The 24,888-nt window shown below is 34.7% G+C and overlaps 1 protein-coding gene across 1 annotated transcript; it reads left to right on the top strand.

The window, feature by feature from the left end:
* The first annotated feature begins 2,881 nt into the window (after positions 1 to 2,881).
* LOC148956449 (mitoferrin-2-like) lies at positions 2,882 to 13,716 on the top strand. The gene is made up of 2 exons (XM_089108283.1): positions 2,882 to 3,172; positions 10,856 to 13,716. The coding sequence occupies exons 1-2, from the start codon at positions 2,947 to 2,949 to the stop codon at positions 11,476 to 11,478; spliced, it is 849 nt and encodes a 282-aa protein (XP_088964409.1). The 5' UTR covers positions 2,882 to 2,946; the 3' UTR covers positions 11,479 to 13,716.
* The last annotated feature ends 11,172 nt before the right edge of the window (positions 13,717 to 24,888 follow it).

Below are 24,888 nucleotides of genomic sequence, written 5' to 3'. Positions count from 1 at the left end.
GGTTTTCCATTGTAGAGGTGTTGTAACAAAATACTTTTTAGCCCATTTCCAGTTGACTTTTTTCTTGAACAGCTGTTCTAAAACCTTCAGCAGCAGAAACTCAAATTTAACTGTAGCTCAGAGTATTTATTCCAAGCTTGAATGTAGCTCTTTACTTTCATTTGGAAAAAAAACTTATTCTTTTTTTTAATTTCTGTTCATTTTTAATAACATAACCAGAATTACACTTGCAAATAGGACTCTTTCCCCTTCAAACCAGTTTCTCAAATTATGCAAATTCTCCATTTATTAATAGCAGTTATGGGTATTGAACAAATAATGTATTGATTGTAACTAAATTTGTGCACCTACATAGCTGTACTAGTCTGTTATGATGGTTGTGTTTCTGACTCTATTAGTTGGCTCTATAGGGGTTTATACTGTTATGACTAATACCTTGCTCCTTTTAGAAAACATGCCACTAAATTTCTATCAGTAACACCATTCCAGCCTAAACAGTTTGTCATGAGTCCTACTCCCTGCCTTATATATCCCATCCCTCCTACCTGAATAAATAAATTCTATATCACCTTATTCCATGTTTACTAATCATGGAAGGCGAGTTTCTGAAACTCCTAACTGCTGTTTCAAAACATCTAGCCTTTCAAAGTATCAATAAAATGATTGTTATTCAGAGTCTAAAAATCCCATGTCACAATGTTTGTATTATTCAAATCTGAAATTCAGAATTTTCAAATCTAAAAAATGTTTTATTTCTGAACGTTTTCCAAATCATGTCAGAAAATCCCCTTCCTTCCCCCTCCCCAAAGAAAATTTTTCTCCATAAAGAGTCCCCTACGCCCGCAGAAAATTACCCCAAAAACATGTCTGTATCCCAATTACAAATACTATATATGAACAATGAGCAAATTGCTTAACTTACAGTCCTTATCAGGGGGGGGGGTCTTGTCGTCCCCAAAGGCAAAGTTTTTATATCTTTCAACTAAGCTGAATCAAATGGCTTTTTTAAAATTTTCATCGGATGTCTATGGGGGGGGGAATCGGCGGTGGAGGGGGGGCTAGTTGTCCTCTAATCTTTTTGGTCACTTAACAATGCACTAGAACTTTGATTTCTGTTTGAATGAGCCCTCTCCCAGTCTTCTATGACCATTGGTTTGATATTATTTCCCCCTGGACAAAAAAAAATAATAATAAAGACGCATTTGTGATCTTTCTTCTGGCAAAAAAAATGGAAAATTCTACATTTTTGTAGATACGAGCATGAAACCTCTATAATATAGTACTCTGATATGTTGAATCTGATGGTGGGATCTCTATTAAGATCACTTGAGTTTTTGGTGTATTTCCTCCCTTTTTCGAAAATCAGGCAAATTCTGTCAGGCCCGTAGGTTTTGATTGGTAATATTAGACTCAATGAATTTTATATATTTGGAATCAGCATAAAAATCCTTTTCTTTTGATGTATCTATTTTTTTTTTTATCAAAATTCTAGTTTTTATACTTCTTGTTTCTATTTCGCCGAGTTGCTCCTGACTTACAGTTCATTACCGCGAACTGCTTGATCCATTCAAAGTTTTTTCAGATATATGTTAATGTTTGAACGCGTTTCAGATTTCTTTCGATGTAGAAATATTGCAATGTTAAAATGTTTTTTTGGTTTGCAGCCATTCGAGTTATCTGTACTTGATGTGTTTTAATCTGTCTGGCAAAAAGCCACTTGTTAAATGTTGCAACACATATTCTGAAAGAAAATGTTTCTAAGAAAAATGATTACAAAACTTTGTCATTCCAAACTGTTCGAGCCTTTCACAGAACATAATAGCGATTGTCAAATACATGCAAATGAATAATTTATCCCGTAGGCTACCTGTAAAGGCAAACAATTTGTTTCTTTCAATCGTAAAATGGACTTAACAACACCTAAAACCGAAACGTGAAGTCTTTTTAATTGTTTTATGTGAAAGGAGAACAAGAACCAAAGAATTTTCATGATTAAGAGTGAAGGAACCTCATTGCACCTTATTTTTAACACCCATTTTAATAACTTTAGAACCTTAACCCCTGGCTCTCTCAGTTAACATCACTGAATTGGATAGGATAAATTTTTGCATTTGAAAAGAAATCTTGTTCTTGATCCCTCTGCAGCTTAGGCCCTGGATGTTACCCCCTCCCCTTTTGAACAACCTTATTCATCTCTAGACTTCACAGTTTCTATTGTGGGATAAAATGGGTCAAGCTTTGAGGTGGATAAACCAATAATTGCATTTTATGATTACTGTATCTGAAATAGAATTATGAAACTGAAAAAGAACAATAAAATCAGAACATTGAGGCAAGTACCGTTGTACTACAGGATCTATTTTAAGATTTGCGTGAAGGAGCTTTTTGAAGAAAAAAAAAATAAGCTATGTTGTGCATGTACGTTTTGTCAGTCCCAAGCCCTTCCTATGAAAACGTCTTGATACCACCATCCTCCCTTCTTTGAAAATCTAATTAATAACAGTATATACGTCTATCTTCTCTATTTTACCTTTTCTGTTTAAGAACCATAATTTTGAATTTTAGTTTTAGAAAAGTATACAGCCTTCAAAATTCTTAACTTTAAAAGATAAACAGTTGCACTACCCACAGTGCGTTTGTTAAAAGTGAAAATTCATTGGAGGATTTTGTTTTTTGTGTCCCCTTTCCCCAAAAAATTATGACATTCTTCAATAACTTTTAGTTTGCCAAAATGCACAATGCTTTAACTATATTGGGGTGGTAAATGACTGTAAAACAACTTGATGTAACCCATACATTTGGGTTTGTACTGTGAGTTGGATTCTCAATAGCTTTCTAAAGGAGTTTAGGAAAACTGTTTTACAGTACAATTCACCATTTTAGACCCGACTTCAAAGCCTTGCCCCACCTGCTGGTGGTGCGTCACGAGGTATATCTGACGTGCTGATGCAGATGGTCAGAAGTGAAGGTTTGTTGCGCCCAATGCGTGGAATGAGTGCGATGATGGCTGGCGCTGGTCCTGCACATGCTCTATACTTCTCCGCATACGAAAAGCTTAAAGAAACTATTGCAGTACGATCTGTTCTATCTGCGAACGAAAATCATGTCGCTCACGGAGTCGCTGCTTGTTTGGCAACCGTTCTTCATGATGCTATTATGACGCCTGCTGAAGGTTTGTCTTTTCTTTCTTTTTTAGAAACTTGTTAAATAATGGTATGACAACTAACCTTATTAATTTTTGTTAACCGGAGACAGGCAAGATCAACACAAGATACTAGGGTATATAGGAGTACTGTTATTGATGTTAAAAGTAAATACTACTATCTAGTAGTCTCTAGAGTTAATTTAAAGTTGAAAATTAGTAAAGGTAACTTACCTTTCAGGATGTTATGATGTTGGTAGACTCCAGGAAGAGAATTTGAGAGAAACTTTCCAGGAAGAGTTGAATATTAAAATGGAGGGTTTTAAAATTTGAAAATGTAGAAGATGGATGGAATCATCTTAGGAAAATGGTTTGTGAAGTCGCTGATGGTGTCTTAGGGAAGAAATTCAGAAACGCAGCTAGGTATATTAGCGAAAATATTGCAAAATAACTGTGTTAATAAACCAAATTCAAGACTGAGAAAACGAATTCAGAATCAACAATAGCAACAGCAACACTTTAAGAAATTTTAAAAATAAGTTTCTTGTGAATTATTGTCTCGATTAATCAGTAGCTGTACTGAACCCCTCGTGCTCAAAATCCTCCTCAGGGCCATACTGTGGTGTCTCTTTTGTGGATGGTGAAGTTTTCCCCACTGTAGAGTACAGACGGTCTGGTATCATACTATTATCCTTTCCTTTTTAGCTTAAAGCTTATTCAAAAAGGCAATGAAAAGAACTCCCCCTAAAAAAGGGTACCTCCAGATCCCACCCTAAATACTAATGAAATTAATCCATTTGTGCCCCATCCTGGCTGGTCAAGCTCCCTATCACAAAGCTCACAAGAAAGCTCAAATTCTGAGAATAGGACAATGATCAGTGTTGGAGCAAATGTCACTATAGATGATAATGGCTTTCAAGAGGTCCTTTTTAGGAGCTCCAAAAAAAAGGAAAAAAACATCCCCAATCAAAAGTATTTCCCCTCCTCCTTTCCAAGATTATCCTTCCCAAAACTTAGGAATTTACCTCAAAATTTCTCCAAATACCCCCTTTGAAATAACAAAGATTACTAAAATAAGGATTGCAATTTTCAATATGTTATAATCAATGTTTTCACTTAACATTCACCATGATGGATCTTTGATAATATCTGTCCAGGATAAGAAATCAGCTGATACAATACTTAAGCTAATATATCTTCTGAATAGCTCAATTAAATAAACTAAATGGAACCCAAAACAATCCCCAACAAAAATAATAGTATATAATGTTCCCCTAGAAATACCAAATCAGGAGTTAAAAGAAGGGCTCTCAAATAGGGCTGGTAACACAATCCCTGTAGAAGATGTCACTCAACTGGGTAAACCCAACTCTAATGGATTAAAAACAATAGATCTTTCCTATTTACACTGAAGGAAAAAATTAATATCCCAGAAAAGTTATTCCTATTTGGGCAAATCAAACTGCACAAGGAATACAAGCCAAAGCCTATCCAGTGTCAGAAGTGTCTGAAACTGGGACAGACAACAAATAAATGCAATAAAATGCTCCTAGCCTGTAGTAATTGTAAAGGCTCCCATCCTAAAGAGTTGACAACTTGCAACAACACTCAGCCTACATGTATCAATTGTAAAGGCCCACATGAGTCCTCCAATAAAACAAAATGCCCTGCATATAAGAAAAGAGCACTAACACTCCAAATAGCAACAGAGAAGGCTATTCCCTTTTGCAGCTATGGAAGCAAATGCTTCCCAATCACACCACATAAAACCTATATTGAAATCAAATAAAACTCCCAAGTCAAACACTCCCAATGCATCAAGTACTCCTTACAAAACACCATCCTTTAAGCCCCCCAGCTCACATCTCTATCAGAAAGAATCACCAAGCCAACAAGCCTCCTTGCCTAGTGAGATGAGGTCGGCCTGGCACCCCCTCCCAACGAGAAACCAACCAGAAACACTACCAGGAATTAGTCCCTTAGCTGACAAACTGGATGCACAACCAAACGTGCAAACCCCAAATATATGCTTATTCATTCTAAACTGCAATGCAGTTCAGGCCATGAATATACAACAACAACAGAAAACAAAAATCATTGCTGAGTTGGCAAAAATCTACATCCCTAATCATATGCTCATTCAAGCAAAAAAAGATCTTGCTCTACTATTAACAAAGCTGAACATTGATACACAGTCATATGAAAAATAAATCAACAACACAACACATATCAGTACTCCAGTAGAACGTAAGATCACTTTCAGAAAATAAGTTGAATGAACTAATATCTTTTATGGAAAATAAACCCATCGATATTGCTTGCCTCCAGGAAATTCATTTAACCCAAAATCAACAAATTAAGTCTCTGGGATATACTATCCTGAGAAAGGATAGATGCATTCTCGTATCAGTTTCCTAATTCAAGTGGTTCAGTTCCCCTGTCCCCTCTTGGCAGGTATTGTATTATGAATAATGAAACGATTGACCACTGCCTATTTGAATTTAATGAGCTGGCATCTGCATAATATACCTTGCAATATAAACTGTTTAAGTGCTTCAAATACCACAAAATCTCACTATCAGCCAAGAGCCTAGCCGACTATTCCTACACACCGAGAACAGAAATCTATATCAATCATCTTATATTTAAACTTCTTGAGTCGAATATCTAATAAATAAGAGACAACCAAGCCAGTAGCTCTGTAGCCCACAGAGTGAAGCAAAAGGAAAAGGGCTAAATAGTATCAACTGAAAAGCCCGCCTGCTGTGAAACAGAAGAAGAGAAGAAAATGCTTTATGGTTAATAGAGAAGAGGAGTGGCCTATACAAGAATTATTTGAGTGATAAATCATATGAAAATAAGGGGATTATAAAGAAAATGGAGAAAGCATTAAAATGTGAACTAAGGAGGTTAAAAGTGAAGGTCATGGATAAAATTGCCGAAGATCCAGAAGATGCATCCAGACTGCATAATAGTAAAACATTGTTCTCATGTGTTAATAAGTTGTGAAAGAATAGTCAATCTGGACTTGTCCCAGTTAAAGGTAAGAATGGGGCCACAATTAGTGAGAAGGAAAGAGTTAAAGAGAGATTTGCTGAATATTTTGAGAATGTGCTAAAGTTACTGTGATAGAATTACAGGAAAAGATGCAGAAAAGAATGAAAAAGTTTGTGACACTTTGGATGTGAAGGAAGATTTGTTTCTCCATATTCAAAGGGAGAATCCTTAATAACATCATAGGCTATTTACAAAAAGACATAAAATTTGATACTATTGAAAACAAGAAGTCAAAAATTCTTTTATATATGGCCAAGACTTGTGTTTATTTGAACACAACAAAAGTCACTATAAAACAGGACATGAAATATATATATATATATATATATAATGTATATATATATATCAATTTCAATCTAGCTAAGAAAATCTGGCGCGAATTCAATTTCTCCTCCCCAGGGGCTCCCCAAGGGGGGAGGAGCGCCCCCCCCCCCAACTTTCTTGGCATTCGGTAAAATTTTCGCCAAAATTTTCGGCAGAAATTTTGCAAAATCGGCCGAAATGTAGCAAAATTCTTGATTTCTGCCGAAATTTCGGCATAAATCAGGTAGTGATTCTATAAAATTTACGAAGATCGCCCCCCCCCCTATAAAACGAGCCTTAGGATCCCCCTGCTTTTCCCTGTTAGTGCATCAAAGAATCATCCGTTATATATGATTTATTTTCTCTTGGGACTTGTGATTCTCATTGTTGCTTTTCTTCTAACCGCATTTTTCTTTGTCCATTATTTTCATTTGGGATTCGTTGTGATGCTTGTTGTCACATGTCTTCTAGCCACATATCACGTTGTGATTCATTTTCGTGCATCATTACCTCAGAGTTTTCCCGTGCCTTTGGTTTTAGCTGTTCTATTAGTACTTTTAGTAGTATTAGTACTTTTAGTACTATTATGTAATGTAATGTTTAGTCTCCCACTCTCTCAGGCCAAAGAGCCTTTGTGGGTGTCTGAAGCTTTGTAATTTTTTTCTCTGTTTTCTTTAAATAAGTTGATTGATTGATTTTTCATGTATAATTTTTCATGACGTCATATATACCAAAAAACTTCTTTCTCAGCTTTTCTCCAGTCTTCATATTTTTGCTTCAATTGCGTTGTTATATATTTTCAGAAACAATCATGAATATTCCAGTACTTATGTCCTCTGGCGTGTCTAAATTACTCATTGGCATAATCATCATTTTATTTTATTTTTTTCAAGTTATAGGGTGGAATATCAGTAATTTAAGTTGCACTAAGAAATTCTGACGTGAGTTCAATTCCTCCTTCCGGTCTACCCTTTACGGATGCTAAAATAACACGTTCCTTATCCCATCTTAATTTTCTGAAATTATTATCTAAATTAAGCTGTAACTTAATAACGTGTTATTCTTTAGTTTTAAGTCATATTTTCGTTGGCAATTCTATGCGGTTTTTGTTATTTCTTCTTACTTTTCTTTTTCTTTTGCTGTTTGGAGTCATCTGTCATCTTGTGTAATTTTGCACGTGTCATAGATACTAGAATCAATTCTTCTTTCCTGTTTATCCTTCACAGACTGGCTCATGTTAAACTGACATATTTCTTTATTCCATGTAATTTTGCTTTGTCTTCTAACTGCACGTTTGTTGTACAACATTTTCGTTTTGAATTCAGTGTGATTTTTTCTGTTTCTTGTTCCATGCCTTTTTCTATAGCTTTTCAGAGTCGTTTGTCATCTTTTGTAATTTTACATGCGTTATAGATACTAGAAAGGGTACAACCACTCCTGAGGGGAAATGATTTAATTTATGCTCTTGAAATGTGCTCCTAAATATGAGGTCATTCATGCATTTGTTTCTTCCAAAAGTAAGGCTCTAAACGAATTTTCTCCCACTCGTGACCTACCTAGGTCGTTTTTTCATGCCAGAAAATCTCAAGGTGTTAATTTAAAAACAGATATGGGGTTAATTTAAACATAAATATATACATAGTTGCTCGTTTAAAGATATAAAACCGGGAGCCCGGCGGATTTGCCGCCGGTTCCCGGCATGGCTACGCAGCAGACTTTTGTATATTTATTCTCATTGTCGCTTGTTTTCTAACCGAGGCTGTTGTCCCAGTGAATCAGCAGGTTGATTTACATCATTTTTCAGTTCTCGCATTTTCATGTAACCTTAGGCAGAGGTATAGTTGTTTGTGTCTCACAATATTTCTTCCAAGAGATCCAATAGTTTGCGAGAGATCCATTGATTTAAAGGATATTCAAGGCGTTCAACAGCTTTGTCGGGTCTAAAAAGTACATTTTGCCATATTAAGATGGTTCAAAATCTCGTTCAGGGGTTTGTGATGGATGTGCCACTAAATTGATTTTGTGACAAATTTGTCCAGCTACTTTGGAGCTGGAAACATTACGACTATTGATGGTTCGATCACCGCTTACGTTGAATGAAGCTAAAGCAAAACATTAGCTTTAGTCTTCACTACTGTTCCCTGCCCCTCCTCTGTCCTAAATTTGAGCTCAATATCTCAGTTCAACCTGTTATATCTTATTTCCAATAACTCCGGATTATCTTACAAAGCTACTGAGATTACTGTAATCGAAGTACATATAAAAAAAATTCGTCCTATCGTTAATGTTTCTCTTATCATATATTTGCTCATTCTGATAATGTTTTATTTTATATGTTTATTTTTACTTTGTAATATGTTTCGCCTGTAATTCTGTGAATTTTTAAGAAATTGATGATCAAAGCATATAGGATTTACGACTCGATGAAGTGCAACTGGATTTAATTCCTCTGAAGCTTTCAGTATTTGACAATTTAGAAGTTATTTTCTGGACAACATTGACTAAAACTATTTAATTTATGTTTTCCACGGTTATTTACTATCATTGCAATTAATAGTAAAGTTTGGATTTGTCAGTTGCGTAGGAAAAGGAAAAGATCAATAAAAAAATAAATAAATAAAAATGAACGCCAATTACGTAGAAGGTTTTTTTTTCAATCGTGAAGATTGCATTCTGTTAGTAATTCCAGTTACTGAAAGTGTACAAATTATCTTATGATCAAATATTCGAGTAGCTATGAAGCTTTCTGAAACTTTATTTGAATAGTGTACATAAATAGTGGTCACAATTTGATATCGAGGTCTCTTGCATTTCATCACTGTTTATGAAACACTCTATTAAAAGAATTTTATCCCTTTTTGAACTGTTATTTATTGGGTCATTCTTTGATTAACCCATGCGGCAGTGCCACAGAAGAAATTCAAGCCGCTATGCCCTCGATTTGGGGTGTTCTCCTCTCTTCGGAAACACGCATGAAGTAAACGTCAAGTACTCTGATGACTAAGCTATGCATATTCGACACAATAGTGGTTTCTATCTCCAATGTTTGTTCTGATGTTATCCTGCAATTTAGTGCATAATAAAAGTATACCAATTAAAAAAAAAAACATGGGATGAATCGAAAACTTTGTTCAGAAAAAAAGAAAAAAATCAAAGAAAAGTAAAGAGTAATGCAGACCTGGCTAATGTAAGTTGTAATAGCTAAATAATAGACAATTGAGCAGTAATCGGTGTGAATATTAAGTCAGCCTAAAAACGTACAGGTATAAAGTCAAATAATCGTCACTTCCCCCCCCCCCCTAAAAAAGGCTTTAGTCTCGTTTTTATTTTACTGAAAACTAAACATATCAATTCAAAATTGACAACCGTCTTTAAAAGTTTGTTTGGGTTGTCATTTTTTATGCTTCTGAATGATGTGGTATTAAAAGGAAGAAAGAGTGTAAAAATTAAATATCCTTTTAAAATAGATAAACTAAATCTATGGCCAAAAATGTACCTGTTGTAAGTTTTGATTGTTTTTTTTATGGAACGGTATTGTTTTTTTTATAATATGAAAAACAAAAAAAAAGCTGTTTAGAATATAGATCATTTTCAGGACAGCAAATAAGACACTCGAGTCTGGTTTTGAGGAGAGGGGTAGCCCAACTTTTATTTGTCGAGATCTTTGTTCGTTTTTAGTAGGCTTTGCTATTGATTCGAATTTCAGTTTGTTTTCAGTTTGAGTATTAATTACAGTTTCTGCTACTTTAAAACACCTTTTTTCCACTTTTTGTTGAATTAAATGAACATTTAAAAGCCTGTTTTATTATTAAAACCTCGTTCCCATTCAACGTTTTATTAAGGAATGAGATTAACTTTAATTTACTACAAAGGAATAGACAATTTTATTCTTGTTTTAATTAAGGAATGATTCCTTCCCTGTCTAAGTAAGTTAAGAAATGATATGAACTTCATACAGTTGCAAGTTCTTATCACCCTTTAACTTGGTCGGTCAGGGAGAATCGTTAAAACAAGAAAATTTTGCCTATTCCTCCTTAGTTAACTGAAGATAACACCATTCGTTAATAAATGTAGAAAGTGGGTAAGGGATTGGAGCGACGCCCTCTTTATAAGACAGGCCTTAAGCTTTAGAGAGAACTTTGTTGTAAGATCAGGGGTGAAGAATGCAGCCTATAGTTGATATCATTTTTTGAAGCTTTTTTAAAGGTTCAGTAGAAATAATATATAGATGAGTGACTAAGGGTATGAAAGAAAAACCTGATGCTTGCCTTTACTTTAGCAGTCAAAGGTTTTTTTCATAAACATTTCAAATACTTTTGTTGGGTCATTAATAATTATTTTTTCTTGTTTTAGTTGTCAAGCAAAGGATGCAGATGTACAATAGTCCTTTTACATCGATGACTGATTGTATACGAACCGTTCTGCGTTATGAAGGACTTGGTGCGTTTTATCGTTCTTATGGAACCCAGCTCGTAATGAACGTACCTTTTCAAGTTTGTCACTTCGTAACCTATGAATACTTTCAGAATATAACGAATCCAGAACGCGTCTATAACCCAAAAGCTCACGTAATTTCTGGAGGAATTGCTGGTGCTCTGGCTGCTGCCGTGACAACACCTTTGGATGTGTGTAAAACTCTTTTGAATACACAAGAAGCAGAAGCATTGGCGAGTATACATCAAGTTAGAATAAATGGTTTAGTTGCCGCTGCAAGGACTGTATATATGTTGAATGGAGTTCGTGGATATTTCCAAGGTCTCCAGGCAAGAGTGATCTATCAAGTTCCATCTACAGCTATTTGCTGGAGTGTCTATGAATTTTTTAAATATGCATTAACCAAGCGACGGAGGAGTCCAAGCGATGATCCTCTAGGGGATGAGATCAAACCTCGACCAAATGATACACTTGACGACATCTCTTCATCCTTGACGGATTTGCCCGTGAAAATGTCACCTCCTAAAATGGATATCTTGTAAAAATTGCCTCTTTGGGTTTTAGTGGTGAATATGAGGCTGGCTCTTTGGCTTTGGTTTCTTTGAGAATTTTTCAAATGTGCTAACTTGTAAAATTTGGGTTGCCAAGTAGAATGAAGCAGCATTAACAAATCATAATGACAAAAGAAAGAGTTTTTACCATTGAAAAGAGATATTGAATCCTTACTCTATTGACTTTATTCTATAAGGAGCAAAAGTCTCATGATTTTAAATCTTTGTCCTGTCGCCAATTATAGATGCAGTCACTGTACAAACTTTTTTTTAATCAAAATTTTAAGAATCTATGTCTTGTATTTTTGATTTAGTATCCAAAAAACAAGAGTCTCAAAGAAAATTTTATCCGCAAGTTATCTCAAATTCACTACAGTTCAAGCTAGAGCGGAGTAATCAAGATCTTAAACTCACGCTAATGCCAAATTTAGTTTAATTTATGATTTGATTTCACTTAAACATCTCACAACATCCCAGTTGCCCCTCTATGTGAAGTTTAAAATGAGTGATTTTGTGAATCTCGTTGTCAGTGCACAGCAGATTGTATTCTTTCATTATTTCTTTCTTTTTATTATGAACAGACCCTATTCTCAATTAGAATCATGATAGTTACTAATTCCTTAAATTTTCTTTTTTCCTTATCGGTAAACCTTTAGACAGAGGAATCGAACCCCTTTATGTTCTCTCAAAGATCAATCGAAAATAACCGAAAACAATACCGAAACAAAGATCATAAAGGAATACTGAATACCAAAATAAATATCAAACGAAAATACTATAAAACAATTTGAAGAAAAATGGCATTGAAAGGTAATTGTTTTTTCTTTTGGGTTATATGTGTACTTGTATGTATTTTCCAAAAAAAGCTTATTTTTGCCCAGAAACAAAAAAAAGTGAAGATTTTTAAGAGCGTGACGAAAAAAGAGATTGGATTACTGGGAGTTAATCTGATTAACAGTGCTAATTGAGAGTAGGGTAATCATCGTTGCTTGTATATGCAGCTCCTTGAAATATGTATTATGATGATAAACGGTCGCTTTGTTGTTTTCCTTTTTCAAGGCTATATATTAGGTGTTATTTTAAAGTGCCTTTGACATCTGGTTTTCCTATTGGTATCATAAAAATTGATAGCTTTAAAGACAAGGAAAAGGGCTGATGCGGCGATTGGAAGAGTAGTGACCTGAATTGATACCTTTTATAATTTATTTTTGTTTTTATGTGAAATATAGAGCAGCAGAGGTCTGGTCAAACTCAGTGAAGTTTACCTGTCTGTGATCCCTTTGCTAGTTCACCTTTGTTCATCCATCGCTATTTAAAAGAAATTCCATATTGCATACCATCAGAGACATAAAATTTGTCATGGATATGTTCCCAGTGACCAAATAAAATTTTTACAAGATTCTGAGTAAATTGGATGTTTTTATTTGATCTGTGGCAGGCGTATTGATTTCTATAATCTTATTTCTATTGGTTATGTAAAAAGGAATATGGATGTATGAGCATGTCGATTTTTATTGGATTGGTGTACCAATCAGGACTGTGGAACTTTTTATTGGCAAAGCTTCAAAAATTTACTACAAATCAGTTCAACTGGTCTATAAACTTTAGTTCTTATTTCTGGTTTTTGATCCTCTACTTGAATCTGGTTATTGTTTTCCCATCCCTCGTGTATTGAAATTTCCTTAGTCTTATCTTAATAGTTTTTTCAGCCTTTCCTTCTTCTTTCATTTTTTATAGTGGGCTAATAACTGTCCTGAGTAGCATAAGGTCAATTCTCTGTTTGATTTAGGCTTATTTTATTGCTTATTTGGAGAATCATCCACTATTTTAGCTATCCTTTTGTCTGTTTTCACCGAAATTGTTGTTTTTATCAAGAAATGTTCGAAAGAAAGAGATTCCCAAATAATTATAATTAAGAATTTGCCTGGTGATAATTTATAGTTTAGTCATTTTCAGTTTATTTAAGCTCAGTAGAAGTTTAAGGTTCCATGTCCTCATATTTCAGTGTTCAGTTTTTCTGATAGGGCTAGATTTCACTCGAGCACTTGGTATATTTTGATTGGATAATTTTTTGTCGAATTGAAAATTTTGCTTGTTTTGCTTTTTCAAAGTTTTTAGAAAACTAAGTAGGGTTCCGGTCAAATTCAGTGGAATCTACCGGAGAGTGATCCCTGCCTTTGTTTGTATAATATTTGTTTAAGCAATCAATAAAACTGTTCGGTTCTGGAATTGCTTCGTTTATTGATGCTAGGGCAACGACTAAATAAGAATATTCACATTTACTCAAATCCACAATGTTGCTCTGAATATATTTATCAGCATCAAATATTTGAAAAATTGAAAGCATCCGCTTTCTACCATAATTTGAGTTCAGGGTTTCTGAGCTTGTTAATTACGAGGATATTATTGTAATATGGAATTGAGGCACCAAAACACGGTAAGTACGTGTCTTATATTTTGTAGCGGACGTTTTCCATTGAAGCCGGCGTCCAAGTGTCCAGACGCCGGCGTCCAATCTAAAGCTGCAATATGAGGGTCGTGAAGTAAAACTGTAAGAATCTATGGCTAATAACTTTGGACGGGTAAATAAAAATTGTTACTTTGTTCAGATTAGATTTAGCGTAAAAAATAATTCTTTTTGTGTATATTTGTAATTTAAATTTAATCTTTTAGCATCTCAGTTTCTGTTGAAAAGAGTCAGTCGCTCTTTATTTACAATTGAAAGAGGAACCACTAACTGTTTGATCCAGCGCTTTCTTAAACATAAGCAGAGTATCTCAATCAAATCTTACTATTTACTTTTAAATTTTCTTTCTTCACAACAAGGCTCTGGGAATGATTATCACTCTCAAAGCCCATTGAAATATCTATCGAGCTGGGGGAGGGATATTATAAGATATCAAAAGGAACTGCAAGTCATAATTTTCACGTTTTTCAACGGAGGCTCTTCAGGCAAATCTTCTTTTTTTTAGGGAACCCCCTAGCCTTCTGTCTTCCATGCAAGTAAGCACATGAGTGTGGTCTTTTTTTTTGTTACGCTAAAAAAACAATTTCCAATAAGAGGTGTGCTGTCATCCTGCAATATCAATATGGCAAGCTTATTCCAACTCACAGCCTTTTCCTCCTAATGAATGGAGGTAAGGGGGTAAATTCTCAACCCTCCTTATCAAACAGTTCGTTTTAACGAATTGTAAGTAAGAAGCGAGGCAGCTCAATAGTAATCCAAACTCTAAGAAACAGAGTCCTTATAACAATAGATACATCAAAAGAATTGAATTTTGATCTTTATTCATACTAAATAAAATTCATCGAGTTTAATTTTACTCGTCAGAAGTTACGAGCTTGAGAAAATTAGCCCAAATTTGGAAAATGCAGGAAAATATCAAGTGATCTTAATGAAAATCACACCATCAGATTCAGCAAATCAGAGAACCGTACTGTAGAGGTTTCAAGCTTCTATGTACAAAAATTTGGAATTTTGTATTTTTTGCCAGAATCACGGACGGGTATTTGTTTGTTGTTTGTATGTTTTTTTTTTTTTTTTTTTTTTCAAGGGTGATAGTATCGAACCAGTGATCCTAGAAGATGGGGAGAGGGCTCAGTTGGTTAGAAATCAAAACTTTTAGTGCCCTTTTTAAGTGACCAAAAATAATAGAGGACAGCTAACCCCCCTCCCGTACCCTTTTTTCAAAGTAATCAAATCAAAATTTTGAGATACGGTTGCCATTTTGTTTAGCATAGTTGAAAAATCTATTAACTATGTCTTTCAGGATGACATGATCCCCTACAGCCACGGAGGTAATGGCTGCAACCTATGAACTTTGCCCATGGTTTACATATGGTATTGGTTATTGGGAAATATACAATTTTTTTTTTTTGGGGGGGGGGGTCTGTTAAGGACAGGTATTTTCCATTGAGAGGGAAGTTTCCGGGGGATGAAATTTCCAGGGGGAAATTTGCCAGAATTCATACGCAAAATTTAGTCATTTCGGTGGAAGAAATTTTCCTTGGGGAATTGTCACCAGGAATAATTCTCCGTGGGGAAATTTTTCGCGGGAGGAATTTTTCATTGTGGCGGGGGGGGGGGAGATCCGGAAATAAATTTCTGGTATGCATTTAAAAACTTCAGAAATGAAATAAATCATGTGTTTTTTCGAATGAGAGTATCCTAAGGCGAATTTTTCAGGGAAATCTTACGCTAGAAACTTTCCGGAGGGGAATTTGCAGCGATGATGGAATTGTACCGGGGTAATTTCCCTGGGAAACATTTCATGCGGGGGAGCTTTCCATGGAGGAATTTTTCTTGGGGGAGGAATTTCCATGGAGAAGGAGCCGGCTTCCTGGCATTATTTGAAAATGATCTGAAATTTAATTTTAAAAAACGAACACAAACTATTCCGTATATGAAAGGACTGCCTCCTCTTCAATACCCAGCTCTTTACGCTAAAGTTAGACCTTTTTGTCCAAATTCGTATAGAAAGACTCCTGAAACACAAGAAGTGTTTTATTGGGAATAAGTAACTTTTTTTAAAGTGCTTAAAAACTTTAGCGTGACATTGTTCGTTTTAAGTTTTAATGCTGCTCCTTACTTTCATTTGAAAAAACTTGTTTTTTTAATCTAATTTATTTGACGGAGGTTTTCAGCAGAGGCTCTCCGGACAAATTGTTTTAGGGGACTCTTCTACCTTCTATTCAGGTAAGCATATGAATGGGGTATTTTTTAATGCTAAAAGAAGTTATTCAGTAGGAGGGCTGCTGTCACCCCGCAATACCAATATGGCAAGCTTATTCTAATTGTAAATATGTTCTTCAGGATGAATGTAGATTAGGGGGACTTCTCAATAAAAGTTAAAAAGGTTAGCCTAAAAATGAACTTTTTGAGTGTTTATACCCCCCCTTTCCACATATATTGAGATTCACTTATCCCCCCCCCTTATAGTGGATGCTGAACTATAAGCTGGTTTTGACTTATTAACGAAGTCTCGCATGAATCAACTCAGTCCATTGACGGTTAAGAAATAGCATATATCTTGTGTATAGGGCTCCTATGTCAAATTTTCTGCAAAAAGTCAGGAATTTGGTGAAAAGTCAGATTTTTCTCTCTTAAGGCAAGCAAACTACTACAAATAGACCAGAATTCTGTATTTTCGGTCACGAAAGGTGTGTGAGATAGATTTTCTATCTTTTGTGCATGTTATTCGTTGTCAGGATTGATTACCTTGACTTGTTTTTTTTTCTTTGTGTCATTTGTGACTGATACTATTGTCTTAATGTTTTTCCGATTTTACTTAATTTCATGCTACCTAACTTTTGTCTTTGCTCTATTTTCTTAGGTAATAACTAAGACTTCGATTTTAATGAAGCTAGATTCTTTTTCGTCCCAGTCGATGCTTACTCTCTCTTTGAATCTAATTAAATGCTTCTTTCTCTTTGAGCCGTGTAAATTTTGGCCATGGGGAAATGCTCTTTCTACTATTCTTGGCTATCTGTAAAAGATTCAACTGACAAGCTAATCTCTGTTGGTTTTTGCAATATTGCCAAGGTGTCGATAAAATAAAAGTTCAAAATAGGGATAAAATCCTTTTTAATAGACAGTGTATAGAAATTCACAAAAATGCCAGATAGTTCGGTCACATATACAATGACCGTCATCAGTAGTAAAACTAAGCAAAAACAATTTAAAACAAAAGTTTATATACGAAATCAAATAAAACTACATATTGTTTAATTCTCTAATTCTTTTCAAAGCAAAGGCGGAAGCTAGCCTCTTTGACCTTCTTGGATCCGGTTCATTAGCATTCAATGGTATAAAATTTTGACAGAGGTCAACTACATTGGGTGAATTGAACCTTACTCTGTCAGATTTTAATAAATTTAATAGATAGAGTTCAGCCCAAATTCACCTGTATCCCGATTCAAAGCAAACTTCTTGAATAAGATTTTCTTTATTTCGACATTCTCGAACAAAATAAAATGGTCTGAAAAATTGAAAATATGTTCTGAAAGGGCTGAAGTAAAATCCTTAGACTTAGAATCTTGCTTTAAAGCCGAAGAAATAGAATCTTTATGTTGTAATAATTTCATTCCCAAACTCTGGTTAGTAGACTTCAGCCTTTTCAGAACATATTTTGAATTTTCCAGATCATTTTATTTTGTTCGAGAATGTCTCTTTGATTTCTAGGGATCGGGGTTTAAAGCAAAATGTTCGTCAATCTCTTGAAATAAAGAAAATCTTTTTCAAGAATATTGCTTTGAATCGGGATACAAGTGAATTTGGGCTGAACTCTATCTATGATAATTTATTAAAATCTGACAGAGTAAAGTTCAATTCACCCAATGTAGTTGACCTCTGTCCGAATGTTATACCATTGAACGCTAATGAACCGAATCCAAGAAGGTCAAAGAGGCTAGCTTCCGCCTTTGCTTTGAAAAGAATTAAAAAATATGTAACTTTATTTAGTTTCGTATATAAACTTTTGTTTTAAATTGTTTTTGATTAGTTTTACTACTGATGACTACTGATGACGGCCACTGTAAGTGTGACCGAAATATCTGGTATTTTTGTGAATTTCTATACACTGTCTATTAAAAAGGATTTTATCCCTATTTTTGAACTTTTATTTTATCGTCATGGAAAGGCAGTGTGGTCTCCGAAATTATCTATGCCAAGGTGCGAAACGTAAAGCAAATGTGGATGTAAGTTTGAACTCAAATCATGTGCGAATCGAAATGTCCAGTGCCTCACATATAGAGCGAGCCTACCCTCTTTTTTTTAATTGATCTCTAGCATCAATGCCGGTATGAAAGCAGAGATTCTATTGACTATTAAGAGCGCTATCTTAGATATGTCGGCTCTATCTTGTGATAGGATCGGTGAACTATTTCGAGCAATGCTCCCATGCTCCCACCATCTGACGGGTCGAAATACTTCAGCCTTAGCTATCTGCTTACAGAATCATTGTATATCCTTCCTCTCGTGAACGCTGAGTATGAGTAGGAGCTGAGTACTGACATTTTACATTCTGATTTACGATGAAACAACTAATGCCGAAGAGCTAAAGAGATCCATTTGTTAATAAAGTACTGCTCAGATAGCTATGAGAAAGCGGTCATGCTTTATTTGGGGACCTTGTTCCTGGGACATGCCACAGCTGAGGAGCTGCTCGAAATATTGAAGATTGGTATCTCTAATGCTTCTCTGAAATTGAAAAAACTTCTGATGCTGGGAAGCGATGGCTCCAACGGGAAGAAAAGGGTAGCTTCACTCCCAAGCCAAGAGATGCGATATGAGGAAAAAGCTAGCCTCTTAAATGTTGGAACTTCCAATACACATATAATCAATAACACCTTTCTTAAGGGGCTAGAAGTTCATGGCCAGATGGCTGCTGAGTTGCTGATCCGCATCTATTACTTTTCCAGTGGATGGTCGTCTAGAGTAGAAGACTGAGTTGGTGCTGTCATGTATAGGGCATGGTCTGCAGATGAAGGATGGAAGATTGCCAAAAATCTTCCTTTTCGGCCAACTACCTTGGCCCAGATGAAAAGGAGGTCGTCCCCGAATCGGGTGGAAGGAGGTCGTAAGTAAGAATTTAAAGGAAATTAGAACTTCTTAGGAGGGTGTAAAGAGGGAAGCTTTAAATAGATTGTGATGAAGGAGGGACGTGCGAAGCTGTGTGGCCTCAGGTGGCCTGGTTCTGCAGTGAGTTGTTAATAGTGGTTTTAGTGCTGTCATACTCGAACCAATGCTATACAAATAGATATTAAACAACAATGTAATAAACGGGGTTTGAAGGATGGATTGGTAGACTCCTTCACATTTAAGTGAGCCTTGAATCAAACAGTTCGTAGTAGCAAACTGTAATCAAAGAGTGACACTTGTCAATATAAATCTAAACTCTAAAAAAACACAGTTTTGACTACAATGTATGCAACAACAAAATATATTGTCTATGCTGGTTGTAATTATGCAAAATGTAATATAAAGTAGTTTAACAATTTTTTTGAATGAAAACAGAATTGCCTGAACAGAAATTATTTCGTTTTTGAGAGGAGCTGCTCCTCTCTGAGTTTCATTTTTGTCCTCAGTGCTTCAGGAACGGCTGTTCAAGCATAAGGCAAATGGAATGGAATAAAAATTATTTTTCACAATACTTAGGAATGGAAGATCTTATCGATGTGCATCTGTTATAAGCAGTAAAGTTTTCAATTCAAACGTTTCGAAAGATAATTGGTAAACAAAATGCACACACAATCATCCATTAACTACATTTATTGCACTAATAAACGCTTTTGACGGGCAGTAGGAAACTAGCATAGATAGGGGGTTAAAAAAGGGGAAGTACCTTTAATATAGGGAATAATTTCTATTTGTTTTAATTTTTAATTTGACGCCTTGCTTTCGTTTGAAAAAAAATTCTAGTCTAATTCTTAATCTTAAAGTAATACTTATAACTAATAATCTATGCATCAAAATGAGATCCTCAGATTTCATAAGATCAGATAAGTCTATTTTTACCCGCTTACAGATATACAAAGAAAGAAGCAGAGTATGGAAGAAAAAGAAACGGAATGAAAAGCACACTGAAAAAATTATCGTCTAAAGAATACAAAATATAGCATCAAAACAACATTAATCCATATCTCTCAAGTGTTGATGCAGAAGTTAATAGCAAAGAAAAAACGGTTGCAATGGTTCGTGATAATGTTTATACGCTAACAAAGTATCATACAATTTACAGATTCCCACAAAAGAGAGTAAGCAAGGTTCACTAAAAACTGTAAAGCTATAATGTATTACAGGTAATTACTTGGTATAAAAAAAAAGTTCCTAATTGGGATACCGCCAGATGGCCAATTTGAGAGTGTATATATATACAAATTTTTAAATTAGCCAACTAACTAGCCAGAATTTTAAGCCTAGGAGTCCAGCTGGACAAAAGGAAACATATTAAGAAAACAATTCTTACTTTATATTATGCAGAATAATCCTAGTTAACGCATTTTGCAGGGGGAAAGCTTTTATCTTCACTTCTTTTTTTGTCTTTCCAGTTTTTTCTAAGAAATTCATGAACTTCTTAGAACTATATATTCACAGAATATATACCCCACCCCCCTAATGTGTAAATATATACCTAGAATTGCATCCTCAATCTAAATATAACATCCATTTGCATCACAAATGAACTTTACTCCCATATCAGCCATGTGGGGGATGTCCTTCCTAATTTAGTAGCTGAGATAAATGAGCACTTGAACCAGGCCTACCCTTACTCATTCCTCCAATCACCTAGGACAAAACAGCATATTCAACCCGATAATCCGAAAATCAAGTCCAAGATAGAGCAAAATAAGCATTAATAAGTGTAAGTCAATGTCCCAAAACCTTTCCATAGCACCTTCAGTCTACAAAATTTAATATCCCCCAAGTAATCACCACATATCAGGGCTCCTCAGATGAAAACTCATTGCCCATATATCTTTCGGTGCTTAAAATTTCATTTCCCAGACAAAAAGAGCGCACCATGCTATAGAATCTATGGCATACCTCTATGTAGTGACACCCGTGGAATATCTATGAACAAAAAAATACCCAAAAATATAAACATATACCCAAAAAATTCTCCAAGTCTCCAAAATTCTTAACCATCATTCACCTAGCACTGAATCAAATTACAAACATTCCAACTCTGAAAGAATATCCTTCAGCCATTATAACTCCCCTAATTGCGTAACCATAACTGTCAGCCAAAAACTTTTCACTTTCAAGCTTAATTTCTACGAACTGATTTCCAAACCTCCTACGTTAATAAGCACCTGCATGTGTCGAAACAGACCTTAAAACCAAAAATTATAAAGGGAAGAGAAAAAATATTCATCAAACAAACTACCTCAAAATATCATTAAAAATGTCTTGATAATTTTTATTATACTTATTTAAAAGTAGATTATATTGAAAACAAAGCTTCTTATATTGCTAAGCAAGTTTAATAGCGGAAAAACCTCTTACGATTAACTTATTGCTCAGTATTTGACTTCTACTTTTAAAATCGATGTAATTAGTACAAATTCTCACATATCAAATAATTGGGAAACATTTTTACGTCATCTCTTCTTTACGGGTGAAATGTTTAATTCCACTTTCGTTTGTATTTATATTTTTTCTAATCCATGCGCTCTTGTACTTCTGTTGCCATACTTCTCTTTGACATGAACTTTATTTGACTTCATTTTTTTATATTTCTTTTCTTCTAGTATTGATTTGAATCAACAAACATTTCTGAGTTTGTGTATAATTTTCACACTTGTTATCTTTATTGTATTGTTTGCCCAGTTAATTTATATTGATTTATGACATTTATTATTTTATTGGTTTACGAGAGTATTTTTTTTTATGTACAAATCAGATTTCAATTGGGTTGGTTATTTTGTGTGGAAAGTAGATGAGGCTTTTGGGAGTGGCGCAGGCTTAACCTCTAAAATGTATTTCCCGTGTCCCTTTGGGCCAAGGTGTGTGCCTCATAACTTACAAACAAACTTTTGGGCAAAGGTCATTTACAATGACTGGGTGCCTGCCCCATTAAATTCAAAGGCAATGGGAGAAACAAACCTTTACACTTTCTGTAAAAGGTCGGCATTATAGGGGGATGCTGAAGGGGCCATATCCACAGGCAAACTTTGTGCCTCCAATCATACAGATCAAACATTCTTTTGTGACTAGTTCAAACAAGGTATTGAGTGCTTACCTTTCTAGGAAAAATTTCCAACGGAGCGGAGCTGCTATAGGGGATGCTGGCCATTGAACACCATTGTTCAATCTGGTTCGCTGTGTTCAATCAGTTTACTCAGGTTCAGACAAGCTTCAAAGTACCTACCTTTCACCTAAAAGTTCGGCAGCAGGGGGGGGGGATATTTGAAGGGTCACTAGACCACTTTCGCCTCCGATGATTTTTTGTGAAAATTATTTATTGCCTTTTACTTGAGCAAGGTGCTACCTACCTTTTGAAATGAGTCAGGTTTACATGAAATTTCAAGTTTTTATTGGAAAATTTGAGTTTTTTTAAGCCTTTCTGGCTTTTTCTACTTGAGCTAAAGTTTTGTATGTTACAAGAGGCAATGAAGAACCAGTACCTAAACCTCTCCTTTCCGTCTTTGTTTGGGCAACTACCAAGGTACACAGTAATTGATCATATATTTTAACATCGTTTTGTCAATTTGGCGTGAAAAGCCAAATACGGACGATGCTTAAAATATGTAATGACTGTAAAAGGTCGAAAAAGCAATCCCGTAATTTTTAATTTGCCTGGTAGGGTACTAAAAAAAATTTAAAGTAGATTTTAGCTGATTGAATTGCTCCAGAAGGGTTTCAGCTCCCAGAATCATTGAATTGATCTTCTTTGAATTCCCACAATATCAAATCAAGGAAATATCGACTGGGCAAGGCAAACTTGACAATTTGCCACATACACTTTGGCGTGTGACATAAATGTAATCTTGTTTTCAAATGGTGACCTTTGTCTTCCTTATCCTCCATAATGAAAGCATGATAAGATTTTTTTGAGGTGTCAAAGAAAATCTCTTGTTAAAAGATGTTTTTTTACAATTTTGATTGTAAAATCGTCTTTTATGACCGTAAATGCCAATTAAAACATTCAGTAAAGTTGAAGGATTTCTTCAAAATCTATTCTACTCGGAAACTCATCTTAAGCCACAAAGAATGTCCTTAAAAAAAAAAAAAATGTTGCAGCTGGGAGTATGAGAGAACACCGCAAAAGTCGGTATGATTTACAAAACTGGTTTTATTTTAGGCTAATACTTGTGTTTTTATCTAAGTCATTTTACATTAGTCATCAGTCAATAATACATTTATACCTTCATAATCTGCAACAAGCATAAAACTTAATTTTCTTGGTTTGTTTTATTTTGTTAAAAAGGAATACTTTGGGAATTAGTACTCTGACTAAAGGAAGATGTTTCAAGTAAATAGATAGACCTACAACGAAAATACAGTAACGGACATAGGCTACGTTGAGAGGGGAGGGGGCAGTTCCTTACCAAGTAATTTGGAAAAAAACTGTAATTTATTAAAGTAATTTAGAATTTTGCGCGTTTTAAGTTTCAACTTCACTCTTTACTTCCAGCAGATATTCATTTTTCGAATTAATCCATACTCGTTTTCAATATAAAAAAACGCGAAAACTGGGGTTCCTTGCACTCCCTAATATGTCCTACATCAACATTTATACAAATATACTGCCTTTAAAACTGATTCCGTACAATAGACCCCAGAGCCTTATTACCCAGAAAATAGGCGAGCCTTGTTAATGGCAAAATTGCGGAAATGATCTATACTACATGTTTCGCCACGTTTGCAAAGGTCAAATTTTTTTCCTGATATTTAAGGTTCTTTTGCTACCTAAAATCTATGAGTTCAAGATTCGATTTTCTTGTTTTAAAACTTTTGGAAGTGGATATGAATATACCCTTTATATTTTCAAATAGAACAGGAATGGAATCATCGAAAATAAGAAGGTAGATGTGCAGTTATTATAATATTCTGAATGAAGAAGAAAATGAGACCTAGTGCTTTTTCTTTAGGGTCTTCTCCAGGAATCATTTAAATGTTTTAATTTTTACTTCCAGTGTTTAATCTATACTCCAATAATGCTCCAAATCCTGTTATTTGTAATTTAAACGCCTAATAAGCGCTGTAATGTCTTATTCTTTACTTTTTGGATTCATATACTAGCTCATAAATGTATAATCTTCTTTATTTTATAATACCACGCTGACTTCTCGCTATTTCCCCTTTTCTATATATATTTATTCTTACCAGCTAAAAAAAAAAAATGGTATAAATTTACCAAGGGTAGCTACTGAAATTAGTCGCATTTCGCGCAACGCCAGAGCGCTATTTGTGGGACATTCATCCCTGTATCAGCATGCTACACTAAGTTACTGTAAGGAAGATAAATTGAATTCGATATATATATATATATGTATATATATATATATATATATATATATATATATATATATATATATATATATATATATATATATATATATATATATATGTGTGTGTGTGTGTGTGTGCGTGTGTGTGTGTTAGACATATAAAAGATATTTAGTTCTCCGGAAATATATACACCCCATACCCTAATTCACACAAGAAAAAAACTTTTGTTTAATTTTTTAAACAAAGATACAAAGGGGGAGGTAATTTTCAAACTCTAGATTAAATTTTTCCCCTCAGATTGGCATCACCGGCAAGTTATAGTTAATACAAGGTTTCTGCCGCAATGCTGCCTAGAATTAACCAGGTTTTCTTTATAGAAAGGTTCCAGGTTTTTTGTTTATTCTTTATGCCTGACGGGTAAGTTAATAATTCTAAATCTATTTTTC

Source organism: Artemia sp. Qi Xiang Cuo, chromosome 1 (genome assembly GCF_049724085.1).
Source record: "Artemia sp. Qi Xiang Cuo chromosome 1, ASM4972408v1, whole genome shotgun sequence".
Classification (NCBI taxonomy): Eukaryota; Metazoa; Arthropoda; class Branchiopoda; order Anostraca; family Artemiidae; genus Artemia; species Artemia sp. Qi Xiang Cuo.
This window is presented reverse-complemented; position numbering and strand designations above follow the sequence as displayed.